The sequence below is a fragment of the Manis javanica genome, chromosome X (assembly GCF_040802235.1).
Source record: "Manis javanica isolate MJ-LG chromosome X, MJ_LKY, whole genome shotgun sequence".
Classification (NCBI taxonomy): Eukaryota; Metazoa; Chordata; class Mammalia; order Pholidota; family Manidae; genus Manis; species Manis javanica.
In genome coordinates, this window is record NC_133174.1 from 62069585 (window position 1) to 62085253 (window position 15669).

The following is a 15669-nucleotide window of genomic DNA, read 5'->3' on the forward strand; positions in this document are numbered from 1 at the left end:
TCAAGACAATTTGGTACTGGCACAACAACTGACCCATATACCAGTGGAACAAACTAGAGAGTCCAGATACTAACCCAAACATATATGTTCAATGAATATATGATAGAGGAGCCATGGATATGCAATGGGGGAAATGACAGCCTCTTCAACAGCTGGTGTTGGGAAAACTGGACAGCTACATGTAAGAGAATGAAACTGGATTACTGTCTAACTCCATACACAAAAGTAAACTCAAAATGGATCAAATAACTGAATGTAAGTCATGAAACCATAAAACTCTTAGGAAAAAACATAGGCAACAATCACTTGGACATAAACATGAGCAACTTCTTCATGAACATATCTCCCGGGCAAGGGAAACAAAAGCAAAAATCAACAAGTGGGACTGTATCAAGGTGAAAAGCTTCTGTATGTCAAAGGACACCATCAGTGGAACAAAAAGTCATCTTACAGTATGGGAGAATATATTCATAAATCACATATTCAATAAAGGGTTGACATCCAAAATATATAAAGAGCTCATGCACCTCAACAAACAAAAAGTAAATAATCTAATTAAGAAATGGGCAGAGGATCTGAACAGACACTTCTCCAAAGAAGAAATTCAGATGGCCAACAGGCATATGCAAAGATGCTCCACATCACTAATCATCAGAGAAATGGAAATTAAATCACAATTTTTAAATTTCACTTCCTTGGTTAGGTTTATTCCTAGATATCACCTCACACCAGTTAGGATGGCCACCATCCAAAAGATAAACAACAATAAATGTTGGCGAAGATGTGGAGAAAGGAGAACCCTCGTACACTTCTGGTGGGAATGTAAATTACTTCAACCATTGTGGAAAGCTGTATGGAGGTTCCTCAGAAACTAAATATAGAAATACCATTTGACCCAGGAATTCCACTCCTAGGAATTTACCCCAACTAAACAGGATCACAGATATAAAAAGACATATGCACCCCTATGTTTATTCCAGCACTATTTACAATAGCCAAAAAGTGGAAGCAACCTTAGTGTCCATCAGTAGATGAATGGATAAAGAAGATGTGGTACATATACACAATGGAATATTATTCAGCCATAAGAAGAAAATGAATCCTACCATTTGCAACAACATGGATGAAGCTAGAGGATATTATGCTCAGTGAAGTAAGCCAGGTGGAGAAAGACAAGTATCAAATAATTTCACTCATCTGTGGAGTATAAGAACAAAGAAAAAACTGAAGGAGCAAAACAGCAGCAGACTCACAGAACCCAAGAATGGACTAACAGTTACCAAAGAGAAAGGGCCTGGGGAGGATGGGTGGGAAGGGAGGGATAAGGGGGAAAAAGGGGCATTACGATTAGCACACACAACTTGGGGTGGGGGGTCATGGGGTAGGCAGTGCGACACAGAGAAGACAAGTAGTGATTCTATAGCATCGTACTACAGTGACGGTCAGTGACTGTAATGGGGTATGTTGTGGGGATTTGATAATGGGGTGAGTCTAATAACCATAATGTTGTTGCTCATGTAATTGTACATTAAGGATTAAAATAAAAGAGTAACAAACAAGAAAAACTATATATTGCTGGCTTCCACTCCCAGATATTCTGATTCAGTAAATATGGAGTGGGACCCAGGAGTCACTATTTTATAAGTCTTAAGGTGATTCTGATACGAAACCAGGTTAGGTGACCACTGCTCTGCTTCATCCGCTAGTATGACTAACCAAGGGCATAAGCAATTGGACTGATTCCTTGTAGGCTAATTTCTGTTAGGGACAGAAAGAAAGCACCTTCTTTTGTTTGCAGTATAGACCAGCGATCTCCACTGGGGATCTCCCAAGGTCCACAGTCAGACAAGTAAAATAATTCAAAGGGGTTTCAGGCGCCACATGCCACTTACTTGTCTTGAGCATGAGCCAAGCTAAATGAGTCTATACAAAGTAGGTGTTCTCTAATGTTTTGTTGCTATTGATGTTTGTTGACAAAGTCTGATTCAGAAATTTGCAGAAAATACTTCATTCAACCTAATACCTTAGACTTACTTCTACCACCTGTCAACTTTGTCTCAGCCTTTACATCCTTCCCTTCCATTTTGCTCAATCTCAAAATGTCTTCACCCAGTGTAGTAGAGTCAAGTTCAATAAGTGGTAGTTATAATTATTAATACTTTCCACTAGAATGTAAACTCCATGAGGACAAAGACTATTATGTGTCAGACCAGTTCCTGGTGTAGTGACTGGCACACAATATTTGCTGGAATTCAAGGAAGGTTTACATACAGCAAAGCCTCAGTCTCCAGGGAGCTTTACCATGGGAGTCAGTAACTATTTGTGAAATGAATGACTGAATGGCATGACAAATGGAATGACTGAATGGAGTGCACTTTCAGAGTTCAAGACTAACCCTGCTATATGGAGGTTGAACCCACTCTGGAGATTCAGGAAAGGCATAGAATCTCAACAAGAAGAAAGTGAGGAGAGTGGGCAGTGAGGGCTAAAGACTAGAGGTACCCATAAGTCATGGAATGGTGGGTAATCTAGTGTGGTTGGAGTCTGGCATGAATTAAAAAAAAGGGAGGGGAGAAAATGGTGCTAGACATGCTATGAATGCCTCAGAAACAGGCACCAGGTCTTTTTGTGTCTTTGATATTAAGTACAGAGCCTGGCACATAGAAGTTCTTAGTAAATATTTACTGGTCCCAAAACATAAAGAACCAACTTTGCTTGGCTGGGGAGTTAAAACTTGAGAGTCAAAAAGAGAATCATTGGAAGTTTATAAAGCAGAGAAGTATTGTGATTAAAATTGTATTTCAGAGCTGTAATTGATAGGATCATTTGGAAGGAGAAGAGACAGGAAGCCACAGGCACCTCAAACCTGATCTGGCTCCTAATTCCCAATCTCTGTTAAAATGATTACCATCCTTTCCTTCAGTCAAGTAAAAAATGTGAGCATCATTTTTGCTGCTTCTTTTTCCCTCACTACCCACCTGGTTGAGCAACCCCTTTGTCTTCATCTTCAGTCAGTGCTGTATTTCAGATCATCGACATTTTTTTTACCTGGTTCATTGGTTTTCTTACCTCTTATCTTTCCAAACCGCAGTATTTTTTTTATACTGTTGCCACAATTTTCTTTCTAAAATGTTGATCTGTGTTAGTCTCCCACTCAAAATCCTCAGTGGTTCTCCTGTATATCTAAAATAAAGCCTATACTTCTCAGCATGGCATTTAATAACTCTGTGAAGTAGGTATTAATTCCATTTTGCAGATAAAGAAATTGAAGCGCATAAAGGGAAAACAATTTGCTTAGGATCACACAGGTATGGAATGGTAGACTAGAGTCCAGGTCTCATGATGCCAGTGTACTAGCCATTATAAAATTCCTTCTAAAGAGGGGAGAAATAGTAGGTACTGTATGTGTTGCTAGAATGGTGGGATGGAAAAAACAAGATCCTGTCTCCTGGGTGGGGTACATACTTTGCAGCTTGCATAAATGAGCAATACCTCTTAATGGCTTTGTAGACTTCATACAACTGGCAACCTTTCAGAGCCTCTGTTTCCTCACTTATAAGACAGGGACAAATTATCCCGACTTTATAGGGTTGTTATGAAGATTATGTAAGATCATGTATGTAAATAGGGTTAAGTTCACAGGAGATTTTCAGTGGGTGTTATCACCCACCCTCACCCTCACTCCAGCAATCTAAAAATCCATTTAAACAACGAGGGAAATGGAATTTAGACATTAAGGGTCTGTGATGGGTCACAAGACTTCAGGGTCTATTCCGGTGCTGGGGTTGGAAATAACCCTTTTCAGGGTCTTAATCAAGTTCCCTGCAAAGGGAAACCAAAGTTATGCTCCTCTGAAGCAACAGCTGGTCATATGTAGGGTGAGACTGCTGACTAAAAAGTAAGTCTTCAGCGCCAGTGCCCATAATGTTCATGGTTTTTCACTCCTCATGGTTGAAGCATTGTGGATTTTTATTAAAATGCAAACATTTCCTGGGAGAGGCAGCATACATATTAACTTTTTGGCCTGATTAGCTCTCACTTACCTTTTTCTCAGAGCCCTTCCATGCCTCTGCTTTGTTACTCTCAGACAGGGTCACCCACCCCCATCCCCAGCCTGTTAAAATCCTTCTCAGCATTTTAGGCCCATCTAGGCCACCACCTCCTCCAGAAGCCTACTGTGGTAGCTCAGACAGATCCTGCCTTCCCTCCTCTGTTCGTCTCCCCTGGAGCACCAGGCCCCAGGCTCCCATGGTAAAGCTCCCTGGAGACTGAGGCTTTGCTGTATGTAAACCTTCCTTGAATTCCAGCTTGTACTTGACTTGTCCCATGACAATGTCTTGACCTCCTTGAGCCTCAGGTTTTGTGCTTGGAAAAGCAGGTGATTATAATATAGTAGTTATATTGGGGTAATAGAGGACATGATTTGTTTGCTTAAGCAATGCCTGTTCTGCTGACTGGCATGGCCCCTGTGATTTGTGAATTAGGCTGATTCCTCTCATGCCACAGCAAGCTGCTGGGGACACCTCTATCCTCGCGGCCAGCTCAGCCCACCCTCAGGTGCTTAATGACTCTATGTTCATGGGCCTGTGGTGCAGCACTGAGCTGCATTTTCACTGGCCACGCAGTCTTTTCACTCAGCAAGAAGGTTAATGAGATGCCGGGTAGATGCTTGGTGCTTGCCAGCCCACTGGTGGGGAGAGGAGTAGCTTGGTAACCATACTGCGCGCGACCTCATGATTAGTACATTAGAAGCGCGGGCCCTTAGGTGAGGGAGAGCTTTCGGGATTACTGGGCCAGCCCCCAGGGTTGAGGCTGAGTACAGCAATGTACTCCGAAAGGCAGCATGGCCAGGGCAGATCACTCCTCCCGCCTCGCAAGACCCGCGCACTCTTTGGGGAGCAAAATCTCCCTTACTCTCGTGGGGCTGGGGCCTTAGTCTGGGACCTTCAGGGGACGCCCACGTCGGTTTGCCCGAGGTGGGCGGAAGGGGCCATGGGTGCTGGAAAGACATCCCTCCACTAGGTACTCCCGAACGCCTGAAAAGCGGCGACCGAAGCCCAAGCGATTAACCCAGCCGCTATGTCGGAAGCCGGGAGTCTCCAGCTCAAACTGGCGGCTGGACCGGGCCCCGACTCCTAGTTCCCCAATGAGAGACAGAGAGCCAGGAGGAGCTGGAGCTGAGCTCCAGCTCCCGCGCCGCCCAGGCCCGGGCCCGGCCCCCTCCGGTGCCAGTGCACCTCCCTCCTTTCCTGGCCCGGCCCCTGGCCCAGACTCGGCCGTTTACCGTTCCTCTGGGCTCCAGGTTGGAGCAAACAAAGCCCTGATTGACTGCCTGTAGGGGCGGGCTTCGCTGTCGGGCCGCCGCCTCCTCTCAGCGCGCCACCAAGGATTTGCCGGGAAGGGCGGGGGCGGAGAGGAAGAGAGTGACAGAGGAGGTGCTCAGTCATGTGGGGTCTGAGCCCCAGGACTTGAGAAGATTGTGCCCACCTTCTGTCTGAAGCCTGAGCTATACCGTTCGGGTCTCTGCCTTCAAGTTCAAGGGGGCTGGGGGCAAAGGGACTCCTGAGGGCAGGGTGGGGTCTGTAACGGGCCAGGTCTCCTTCTGGGGTCCCCAGGGCAACCCGAGTTCCAGGCTCTTTGTGAGGTAGAAGGGAGAGGGAGCAAAGGACAGGCGGGATCTTCTGCTGGTATTCGGGGTTGATCAACGCCCTTTTGGATCTTGCGGGGGAGGAGAGGGCAAGGGAACAAGATAGTTTGGGTTCTTGTTTTTTCCATTTTAACTTTCCCACTCCTGCGCATATGGACAAGGAGCATAGAATTCAGTAGTTTGGAAAGGGAGTGAGGCAGCGGTGGGTAGAGTAGGCAGGCGGGTATGAAGAGGAGGAAGGGCTGGGGAGAAGAGCGAGGCTGTAGCAGCTGCCTGTTGAGGGAGGAAGAGGTGGGAGGTAGAGGAGGAGGAGGAGAGAGATGACATGGGGAAAGGAGGAGGGGGGTTGGATGGAGGAGGAGGAGGAGAAGGCTCGAGGGACCGTCTGTCGCGGGACAGGCTGGTCAGCTGGGGCGCGGAGCCGGGAGGAGGAGGCAGAGGCAGCAGCAGCGCTTTGGAGCAGCAGCAGCAGCAGCAGCAGCAGCAGCAGCAGCAGCAGCAGCAGCAGCAGCAGCAGCAGCAGCAGAAGAAGAAGAAGAAGAAGAAGAAGAAGAAGAAGAAGAAGAAGAAGAAGAAGAAGAAGAAGAAGAAGAAGAAGAAGAAGAAGGAAGAAGAAGAAGAAGGAAGAAGAAGAAGAAGAAGAAGAAGAGAAGAGGAGGAGGAGGAGGAGGAGGAGGAGGAGGAGGAGGAGGAGGAGGAGGAGGAGGAGGAGGAGGAGGAGGAGGAGGAGGAGGAGGAGGAGGAGGAGGAGGAGGAAGAAAAAGAAAAAGAAACAACAAGTATCAGGCACACAGCGGCTTCTCCCGCCCGAACAGCTACAGTCCCCGAGCCGCGATGGCGCAGAAAAGCCCGGCGAGTGAGGAAGCGAAGGGGCCCTGGCGGGAGGCAGACCAGGAACGACAGGAGCGGGTGGGTAGTCCAGAGCCGGAGCCGGAGCCGGAGCCAGTGCCAGTGCCCCAACCTGAGCCCCAGCCAGAGCCCCAACCGGAGCCGCAACCCCTACCGGAGCCTGCTCCCCTGCCAGAGCTGGAGTTTGAGCCCGAGCCGGTGCGCGAACCCGAGCCCACGCCCACCGTGGAGACCCGCGGCACCGCGCGCGGCTTCCAGGCCCCTGAAGGTGGCTTCGGTTGGTTGGTGGTGTTCGCTGCCACCTGGTGCAACGGCTCCATCTTCGGCATCCAGAACTCCTTTGGGATCCTATACTCCATGCTGCTGCAGGAGGAAAGAGAGAAAAATCGACAAGTGGAGTTTCAAGCAGGTGAGTGACCTCGCGCTCCTCACTTGGCATTATCCGCAAGGGTGTCTGCTCCCGCTGCTGCCAACCCCATACCTCCTGGTCCGAGACGGCCCTCCAGCGTGTGGCTCCGCCCCCGCCCCCTTGCCCCTTGCCTACTGCTTTTCTAAGGCGGGTTGTGGGGCTCTGGGCAGCCTTTGCTGTGGAGACTAGGTACAAGATGTCCTATGTGTGGGACCTGGGACATTCATTGATCACAGACAAGAAATCCACTTTTCTGCCGTGTGACAAAACCAGACGCACCTTTGGGGTTTGTTTAAAGTACTCTGAGCTTCTGTACTGGGGAAAAATATTTGCAGAATGTTTTTTTGGTGGATGGAAGTGAAGTCATGGAGGGAGAAGAGAGTTGGAACGCTGGGAGGGTTTTCAGGGAACACCTTACAACGGATCTCCACAGTAGCACCCGTTCCTGTACGGGGAGCAGACGTGTTTTCTGTCAAAAACACTAGGAATCCTGGTGACTCTGCGCGAAGAGTCAAACACATGGCAGGCATTTGTGTCTGCAGGGGAGAGAGGAAGGGAGGGAGGGAGTCCTAGTGGGGGTTTGCGCGCTTCTCTTCGCTCATGGTGGTTACGGCCAGTAGGGCCAGGCCGACCTCTACCACTGAGGGACCGAGCGGATCTTCATGTCCTCTTAGCTGAACCCCAAAGCCAGAAGGGAGGCAGTCTCCGCGGTCTCCTGCCTCAGAGGCGTGAGGCGCCCTGCAGACTGGGCCCTGAGGCTCATACCGCGTAGACCCCAACCTCAGCGGTTGCCCTCACTGACGCACCGCGCTCCTCCGCTATCCGCTGGGTGCCTTGTTCGGCCTTAGTCACAATGCCGGCCTCCGCCCCTCCGGCTTGCGCGTGAGGCTGACTTGGTCGTCTTCCCTTAACACCAGCAGGGCGGGGGTGGTATAACCCTTGCCGCGCGCTCCTCCCACTGAGCCTGCCTGTGGGCTCCGTGAGAGGACTCATCCCGTTTCCTAAGTAAGCCACCGGCGAAGCCCCTCAACACTTCTGTTGAGGAGTCTAGGGAGGAAGTCAAGGGGCTAGGATACCCTCTCCCTCTTGTGGCTTCTCAGGACATCTCCCATCGCGACTCGAAGCTCAGAATACGTGGCTTTTTTCAGAGCTGCCTGGGGCAGAACGGTTGCCTGCTCTCGCCACCCCCAACGCGTGCTTCTGCTCTCTGAGGGGACCTGGTAGTTGTTTAGTGAACATAAAAACCTCGAATTCTGCGTCATCCACCTGTGGATTCCCAGGGAGCGCCTCTCCTACTTCTCTCAACCAAGGACCATTTTTTTTTTAGTTTGCAGTTTCGCTGGGCTGCCCTTGAAGAAGCCATTTTGGGGCTCTTGGTGCCTCCAACCTTGTGACCTATTGGCAAAGCAGTGGGTGGAACCCACTTGAAAGTTGGAGTGTGTGCCAGTGGTTGTCCAGGGCAGTCTCAGGACTTCCCAGGCCTCACTAACCCCCCAAGTGGAGGGGGTTCCTGGACTGTGTAGAACAAATTCTGGGAGGAAGGCCACTGCCACATTCACCCCAGGACTACCTTTTCCTAGCCTTGATGCAGTTCAGGGGCTCTTGAAAAGGCAGCCAGGGTAGGGCCTCTGGCTGTTGCCTAGATTACCTGGGAGGGCACCTGCTGAACACTACCCTGCAGTCCATGGCAGGTGTTGGCCCTCAGGGTCAGTGGTAAAGTCTAGCTGAAACTTAATGGGAAGTAGTGGGGAACAGGCTGAAGCTGGGCTCTGGCATTCATGTGGTGTGAGCAGGCCTACAGCTGGGGCCTTAAGAGTGTATAGTAATAAGACTTGGAAAGACCACTATTTTACCAGGAAGAGGTTCACTGCTGGGGAACTAACTTCAAAGTAGGTGATCATAGGGGACTCAGGGGGAGGGCTGGCTGGGACTTTCCGGTCAAGACCTCACAGTGCAGCTGGGAAGGGGGTGGTGCAGTGGGCTGTGCAGAGGTGTGGCTGGTGTGTACTCTGACACAGACTAGGTCCATTGAGGCGATGGGTTTATTGGTTTGAATTATGGTGACTATAGGTCAGGAAGGGACAGAAAGGAATTGGTATGTCCTCAGGGTCTCAGAATACTTTGGGTTCTTGTGGTGCGTCTTAAATTCATGAAAGTTATTTTTTATATTGGAGGTCCTTGAGAACATCTCAGGTTTTATTTTGAAAAAGTCAAGAACACCCCACCACATTCCTGAACTAGAAAATCTCATTCTTAGCACTACCTTTCTTGAGCTGCTCAGTTGTCCCCAGTAACCATTCAGATCTTGAGATTCCAAATGTGTCTCTGCCTCTGCACACTTTCTGAAGTTTACTCAAAATTTCTCAGCAACCTGTGCCACAGTGCTGGTGTCTCAAGGGATAGAAGAAGCCAGCAGAAACTTTCTAAAATCTTTATCAGCCAGTATTTGCCCAATAGCCATTTTGGGGAACACAGAACTTATACCCCACATGCCTTTTCTATTCATGTGGTACACTGTCCATTTCTACTAGTGTCTGACATGCCTTCCATCTCTAAAAAATGTAAGAATTAATATTTGAGGCACCCTGTAACTGAATTTCTCTTTGGCTAGGCCTAATATTTTCATAGCCCTAAAGCTGTTCTGATTGGCCTAATGGGTCTAAGGTTCTGCAGATGATTGGGACTGTTGTGAGGGAGCCCCCATAAAAAGGTAAGTTTTGATGTTTGGAGGTTAGTTCCACATTAGAAGGGTCTCTGGGCATGGGAAAAAGCCACAGGGAGTACAAGGGAAGTGAAATTAAGGCTATTCTAGAGCATTCAGTGTATACTTTTTGTGGACTATGTGATCTGTACAGTTCTGTGGTGGCACTAGCAGTATATCTTGTCTCTTCTCTTTACCTGTTTTTAAGGGGAAGCCAACTTTCCCTGGATCCTAGGCTTGGGAGGACTGGCAGGCAGAAGACTCCTGAGATAGAAGCAAGTGACCAAGGTCTGATTTAGGGGGGAAAAAAGAAACGATAAGCAGAGAAATGAGCCTATACTTTTTGCAGAGCTTGTTGGAAATTTGGCAGTCGCCCAACACAGATAAAGCAAGAGTCAGGACAGGGGCAACCAGGAAATTTGGTGGAAAGTATAGCATGGCTTCCTGGGGTGAGAGGGGAGCCTTTGGTGGAAAGAGGGGAAAGAGGGACAAGGTGGCATTGGGCACAGGCCCCAGATCATTATTGGAACCCTAAGTGGGTTGGAGCTGGGGTGGCTTAGTGTTGGGATCCCAGGGGAGAAGACAGAACAAGCCAGGTTGTTAACAATGTCTCCAAGCTTAGGGCTTTTATTTATCTATGTATGTGTGTCTGTATTTATTTATTAAGGTATCGTGGATATACAATCTTATGAAGGTTTCACATGAGCAGCATTGTGGTTACAACATTCACCCATATTATCAAGTTCCCCCCAACCCCTTTGCGTCACTGTCCATCAGCGTAGTAAGATGCTATAGAGTCACTACTTGTCTTCTCTGTGCTGTACTGCCTTCCATTGACCCCCCCTACATTATGTGTGCTAATCGCAGTCTCTCTTAATCCCCTTCTCTCTCCCTCCCCACTCACCTTCCTCAACCCCCTCCCTTCGGTAACCGCTAGTCCCTTCTTGGAGTCTGTGAGTCTGCTGCTGTTTTGTTCTTTCAGTTTTGCTTCGTTGTTATACTCCACAAATGAGTGAAATCATTTGGTATTTGACTTTCTCCACCTGGCTTATTTCACTGCCAAGCTTAGGTCTTTTTGAACTTTCTCTAGAGTAAACCCATTACCCTGAACTTTCTACCTCAACTGCCAGTCTAGCACTGAGCCATAAAATCGATGGGAAGTATCTTTTATTAGGCAGTTTATAAGCATGGCCTTTGTAGGCTCCCAGGTTGGGGGAGTGGGGTTAGGGCTTTTACCACCCAGGGAATGAGACAATAGTCAGGAAGGTTCATTTTTGGGCATAAGATAGTTCAGGCTCGTGGGCCACTCTAAAGAAGATAGAATTTTCATAGTTCAGGCTCGTGGGCCACTCTAAAGAAGATAGAATTTTCTAGGCATAGGACAAATGGTACATTCTGCCTTTGGGCAAACTAAGAGTCCTAGGGATGGGTGAGGCCAGGGGCAGATTAAGTGGTCTTTTCCCCATCTTAGGGGCTTTCATTGTCTAATTCAGTCTCACTGGACTGATTACTAAGTTGCTGACTTTGGGAGCCAGGTATCTTTTGAGCAAATCTGCCAATGTCTTCCCTTTGGCTGAAAGCTTTTGTTCACTGTCCAGAGAAACTAGAACAGGTTGGCTCAGAGCCTGCTGTGAAGTTTGGGCCACAGAGCCATTGGCCAGGCATCTTTCAAGTCATTCCTCTGTCTCCTCTCCAAACAAGTTGGGTCCCAAACTAGGACCTTGACTCATACTGGCAGCGATGAGAAGAGGTTGGGACATTGGGTAGTCAACCACGGGATACTTGTTTGAGTTGGAGTAGCTGGTTGAGGTTAGATTCCTGGCTCACTGTCCAGTGGACTGAAATGCTCATTCTAAGTCTAAATATTGATCTCAAATACCTGGTGATCCTATAATACCAGCTAGGCAGTGACTAGGTGTTACATAACTCATGCCCCTGACTTGCTCTGTGATTTTGAGCAGTCTCTTTACTTTGCTGTACCTCTGCTGTACAGTTTATCTATCTGTAAAATAAGAGGGTTTGACTAGATGAACTTTTTAGCTCTACATTCTATCCGTCTAGAATTATGTGGTATTTTATTCTTTACTACTCATGTAGCATAAATTTTGACTCATTCAGACAAAATGGAAAATTTGTTAATCTGCCTGAAGGAGTGTCCAGATTGGTTGGGAGGAGATTGGGAAGGCAAAGTAAAACCATATCAATAATATTTTCCTGTGTAATGTGTATTTAAAAATTATGGGGCTGCTCATGTGTACCAATGTAGTTGAAAATACCCACTTCTTTTTACGCAGTATGTAAAGACAACTCTGGATGTACAACTGCTTCTCCCAGAATGCCCTCATCAGCACAGAACTGGGTCTCAAAGAGAATTGCCTCAGTTTGGCCTGCTGCTATCTAGCAGAGTGGGTCTGTGTGCTGATGTTTCCCAGCATTTAAGGCTGGTCCTAAACAGCATTAAACTGCAAACATTCTCTCAAGCCTCAGTTTAGATCCTTCTCCAGACAATTTCCCACAGCTCATCCTCAATTCTCAGAAGTGCATGGTTAGTAAGACCTTGGTTTGCTATTACTTCAGGATAGAAGAGTAAACCAAGATTCCTAAATGTAATATAATACAGTGGTTTCCTACAGAGGGCTTCAGGCAGGGCATCTTTATAACTGGCTCAGGGCTGCTGCCTGGGTCTCACTGCAGTGGGTGTGGGAAGGCTGCTGCTTGGGATCCTAGAGAAGGCCCTATCCCTAATCCCTGGTCAACTTCAGCTTCATTCAGGGCTTAGCTGAGAGTGTGGCTACTGAAGTAGCAGGCACAGATCTCTCTCTCCTTTTCCCTGGATATATACTTGCTTGTCATTGGAAATACTTCCTCCAGTGCCATGAAGGGTAAACAAGCAGCCACACTGTCAACATTTGCAGAAAATGTAAAGGATGCCATCCTGACCTTTTGAGCATATCAGTTTCCCAGAATTGTGTGCTGCTTTTCCCACCAGCATCTTTTTGTTTTGTTACATTTTGAAAAGAAAGAATCGTTTACTCTTTTCAAATTGTGTGAAAGATGGAGTGGGATTTCCTGTCTTGAAAGGAACTGTCTCACCTGGGATTGAATGAGTAAACCTTAGAGAAAGGCTTTATTCATATTAAACACGCATAAGTGCGTGCACACACACACTCAGACATCGTACACCCCAAGTCATGGATTATGAATATTCTGTCTGAAAGAAGTCTTTTCCCATCTGTTTGTGTAATGAGGTTTAATGTAACAGAGGCTTCTGTAGGGGTTATGGGGGACAAGTGCAAAGGACCCAGACTGGGCAGGAAACTTGTTAGGTGAGAGTGATAGAGAGAATATGGCCAGCCTGGTTTGTACCTCTTGGCTTGGACCCCTTTGCAACTCCCCAACAGTGGGACTTGGAAACATTTATTGCAAGTTTCTTTCTGTTTCCATCCTCCCCTTATCCTGCACCCCTCTCAGTACTCAAAGGTTACTGAGCAGAGGGTTTAGGACACTGTAGCCTTCTCTTATTTTAGGGATGACAGAGGAATAAACCTATAGGTATTTAATCACTTGCTTTTAAGTTGGGTGCTATAATTACTAATGTGAAATCACTTGGCACCTATTTGTAGGTAGGGAATGTGGCTTCTCTGGGTGGCTTGAGGAGGTATATACCTCTTCACCGTGGTAGTCTTGCACTCCTCTATCCTCTACTTTGCTCCAGTTTCTGGGGTTGGAAAGAGAAGGGATGAAATTGGCTGTCCTAATCACATATTTTCTCAACTCCTATTGTTGTGTTTGCATTTGTATCACTCTTGCTAGATATGCCACCCCCTTTCCTCCCTGTATTATTCTCTCTCTTCTCTTTGCTTCCCTTGCTCAGTGCCAGACATTATATTAAGCACTTTACATGTACCAACTCATTTTAATTCTCAACAGCTCTATGAAGTTACTATTATTTTTTTCCCATTTCACGGAAAGAGACAGGCACAGAAGTTCAGCACCTTTCTTAAGCTTATATAGCAAATAGTGGCAGAGGTAGGATTTGATCCCAGAGAGCCCAAGTCTGGAACTCCTGCTTTTAGATATTACTTAATAATAGTAAAGGTGGGGGAGCAGCCACCAAAGGGTGGCTACCGCAGGGTTTCTCATTCCTGTAGCTTCACGGTATCTTTATGATTAAGGAACAAAAACAGATGACCAAGAAAGGGATTAGTGAACAAAACTCTTACAGTCTTGTGATACGTGACATACTCTTCTAACTACCCATCTCACTCTACTCAGAGTCATAATCCTTGGGTCCAGAAAGGGCCAGAGAAATTGTCTCTTCTTAGTTGTTTAGCCTTGAACAAGTCACAGGAACTTTTAAGGCTTCAGTGTTCTTATCTGCACAATGGGATTAATAGTACTTACTTTTATAGGACTATGAAGGGTTGATGAGACTGTGTATATGAAAGATCTTTGAAAATTGTGAAGGGGTTGGTGTTATTATTACTATTATCTAGTAATCTTTACCAGCCCCTCAAAACTGAGTTGCTACACCTTTCTCTAAATGTTTCTGGAAAAGGAATCAACCCGTGCTCCCCATCTTCTACCTTCCCACTCCATCTCTTCCCCATCTCCACACTGTATTCTCTGCAATTTGACCCTGGTGTCCTGTAGCTAAGGACTGGCTGTGTTTTCTTTGTTCCTCAGTTCTCTAAGAGCCTAGGGAGAGGAGGAGCCATATCCTAGGTCATATACATTCAAGGAAACAAGTCATGTTGAAATATTTACAGCTCTTGGCAAGAACTCACAAACCTCCCTACGAGTTAAGGACTGAATTTTTAGTAGGAATTGCTAGTGTTTGGGGGCAGATTGTGGGTGGAGTCAGGGTGTCACTTCCTCCCGAGGGTCTCTCACAACCTCTGTTCTCCTGAAGGTAGTGAGGAAGAAGGAAAGGGATATTTAGGGTCAGAAGGTCTGGGCCAGGGGACGTTAAGCATAGAAGGGGCCCTGCTCCTTTGTATTCAGTTTTGCAGTGGGCCAATTTTCTTGTGTTCTAAACAGGATAGCCCCACAGATGAGAGGGCACTGAAGGCCAGAGGCTTGGAGGAGGAGTGCAATTACAGTTTTAAGAAGCATTTCAGTTACCACTTGGGGAGTCTCCATTAAGACCATCTAGTAGACAAATCAGAATAGAAAACGTTTCTCTTTTTTGTTGCAAACAACGAAACAAGATCCCCAAGCCCTTCTTTGAGATGAAGATTTCAAATATACTAGGACTTACCATCTTGATTTTCAGTTATTTAAATGACTGAGCCAGAAGATATTTTACAGACCACTTAATCCTACCCTATCTGGTTACCATTTTACAGGAAAAGAACAGAGATCTGGAAAGATGTGACCTTGATCAACATTAGGGGCAGATGATTGTAGTGGAGGTTGGTGTGTAAGAGAAGCTGGAGAATGGCTGAAAAGGGTGGAGCTTCTGGCATCCTGGGAGTTCCCTAATTCAATCACTGGCATACTACTCCCTTCATCCTTCCCTGAACTTTTCCAAAGTCAATCCACAGACATTACTTTGTGGAAGGAGTTTGTATTGTGTTTTAATAAATGTAATTTTATTTATTTAACATGAGACAAAATTTAAGAGGTGTAACAGTGAAAAGACTCTCTTCCACCCTGGTCTCCCAGCTACCCTCTTCCCCTTCCTAGAGGCCACCAGTGTTATCTGGTGTGTCCTTCCAGAAATTTTCTGTATATGTATAAGCACTTGTGTGGAGGGTGTGTGTACATCCTATTTTTAAAATACAAATGGTAGCTTATAATTCACATTATCCTCTACCTTGCTGTTTATACCTCAAAATATATCTTAAATATTATTACATATTAAGTCCATAAAGTCCTCACTCTTTTTAAAATAATTGCAGAATATTCCATTATATGGGTATATCATAATATATTTCATCAATACTTTGCTAATATGTTTTCAAGCTATTACCAACTTTTTTCAAAATAAAAAAAATTTAATTGACATATAGTTGATATGTAATTATATTGGTTTCAAGTATACAGTTCAACAGTTATCTA

General features: G+C 46.4%; 1 protein-coding gene across 1 annotated transcript in view; it reads left to right on the forward strand.

Annotated features, from left to right (window-relative positions):
- Positions 1–6417: 6417 nt before the first annotated feature.
- SLC16A2 (solute carrier family 16 member 2) overlaps positions 6418–15669 on the forward strand; it is a 158882-nt gene continuing 149630 nt past the window's right edge. Inside the window, exon 1 of the mRNA XM_036995712.2 lies at positions 6418–6905. Coding sequence (XP_036851607.1) covers positions 6482–6905 — 424 coding nt within the window. The 5' untranslated portion in view covers positions 6418–6481. The remainder of the gene's footprint in view (positions 6906–15669) is intronic.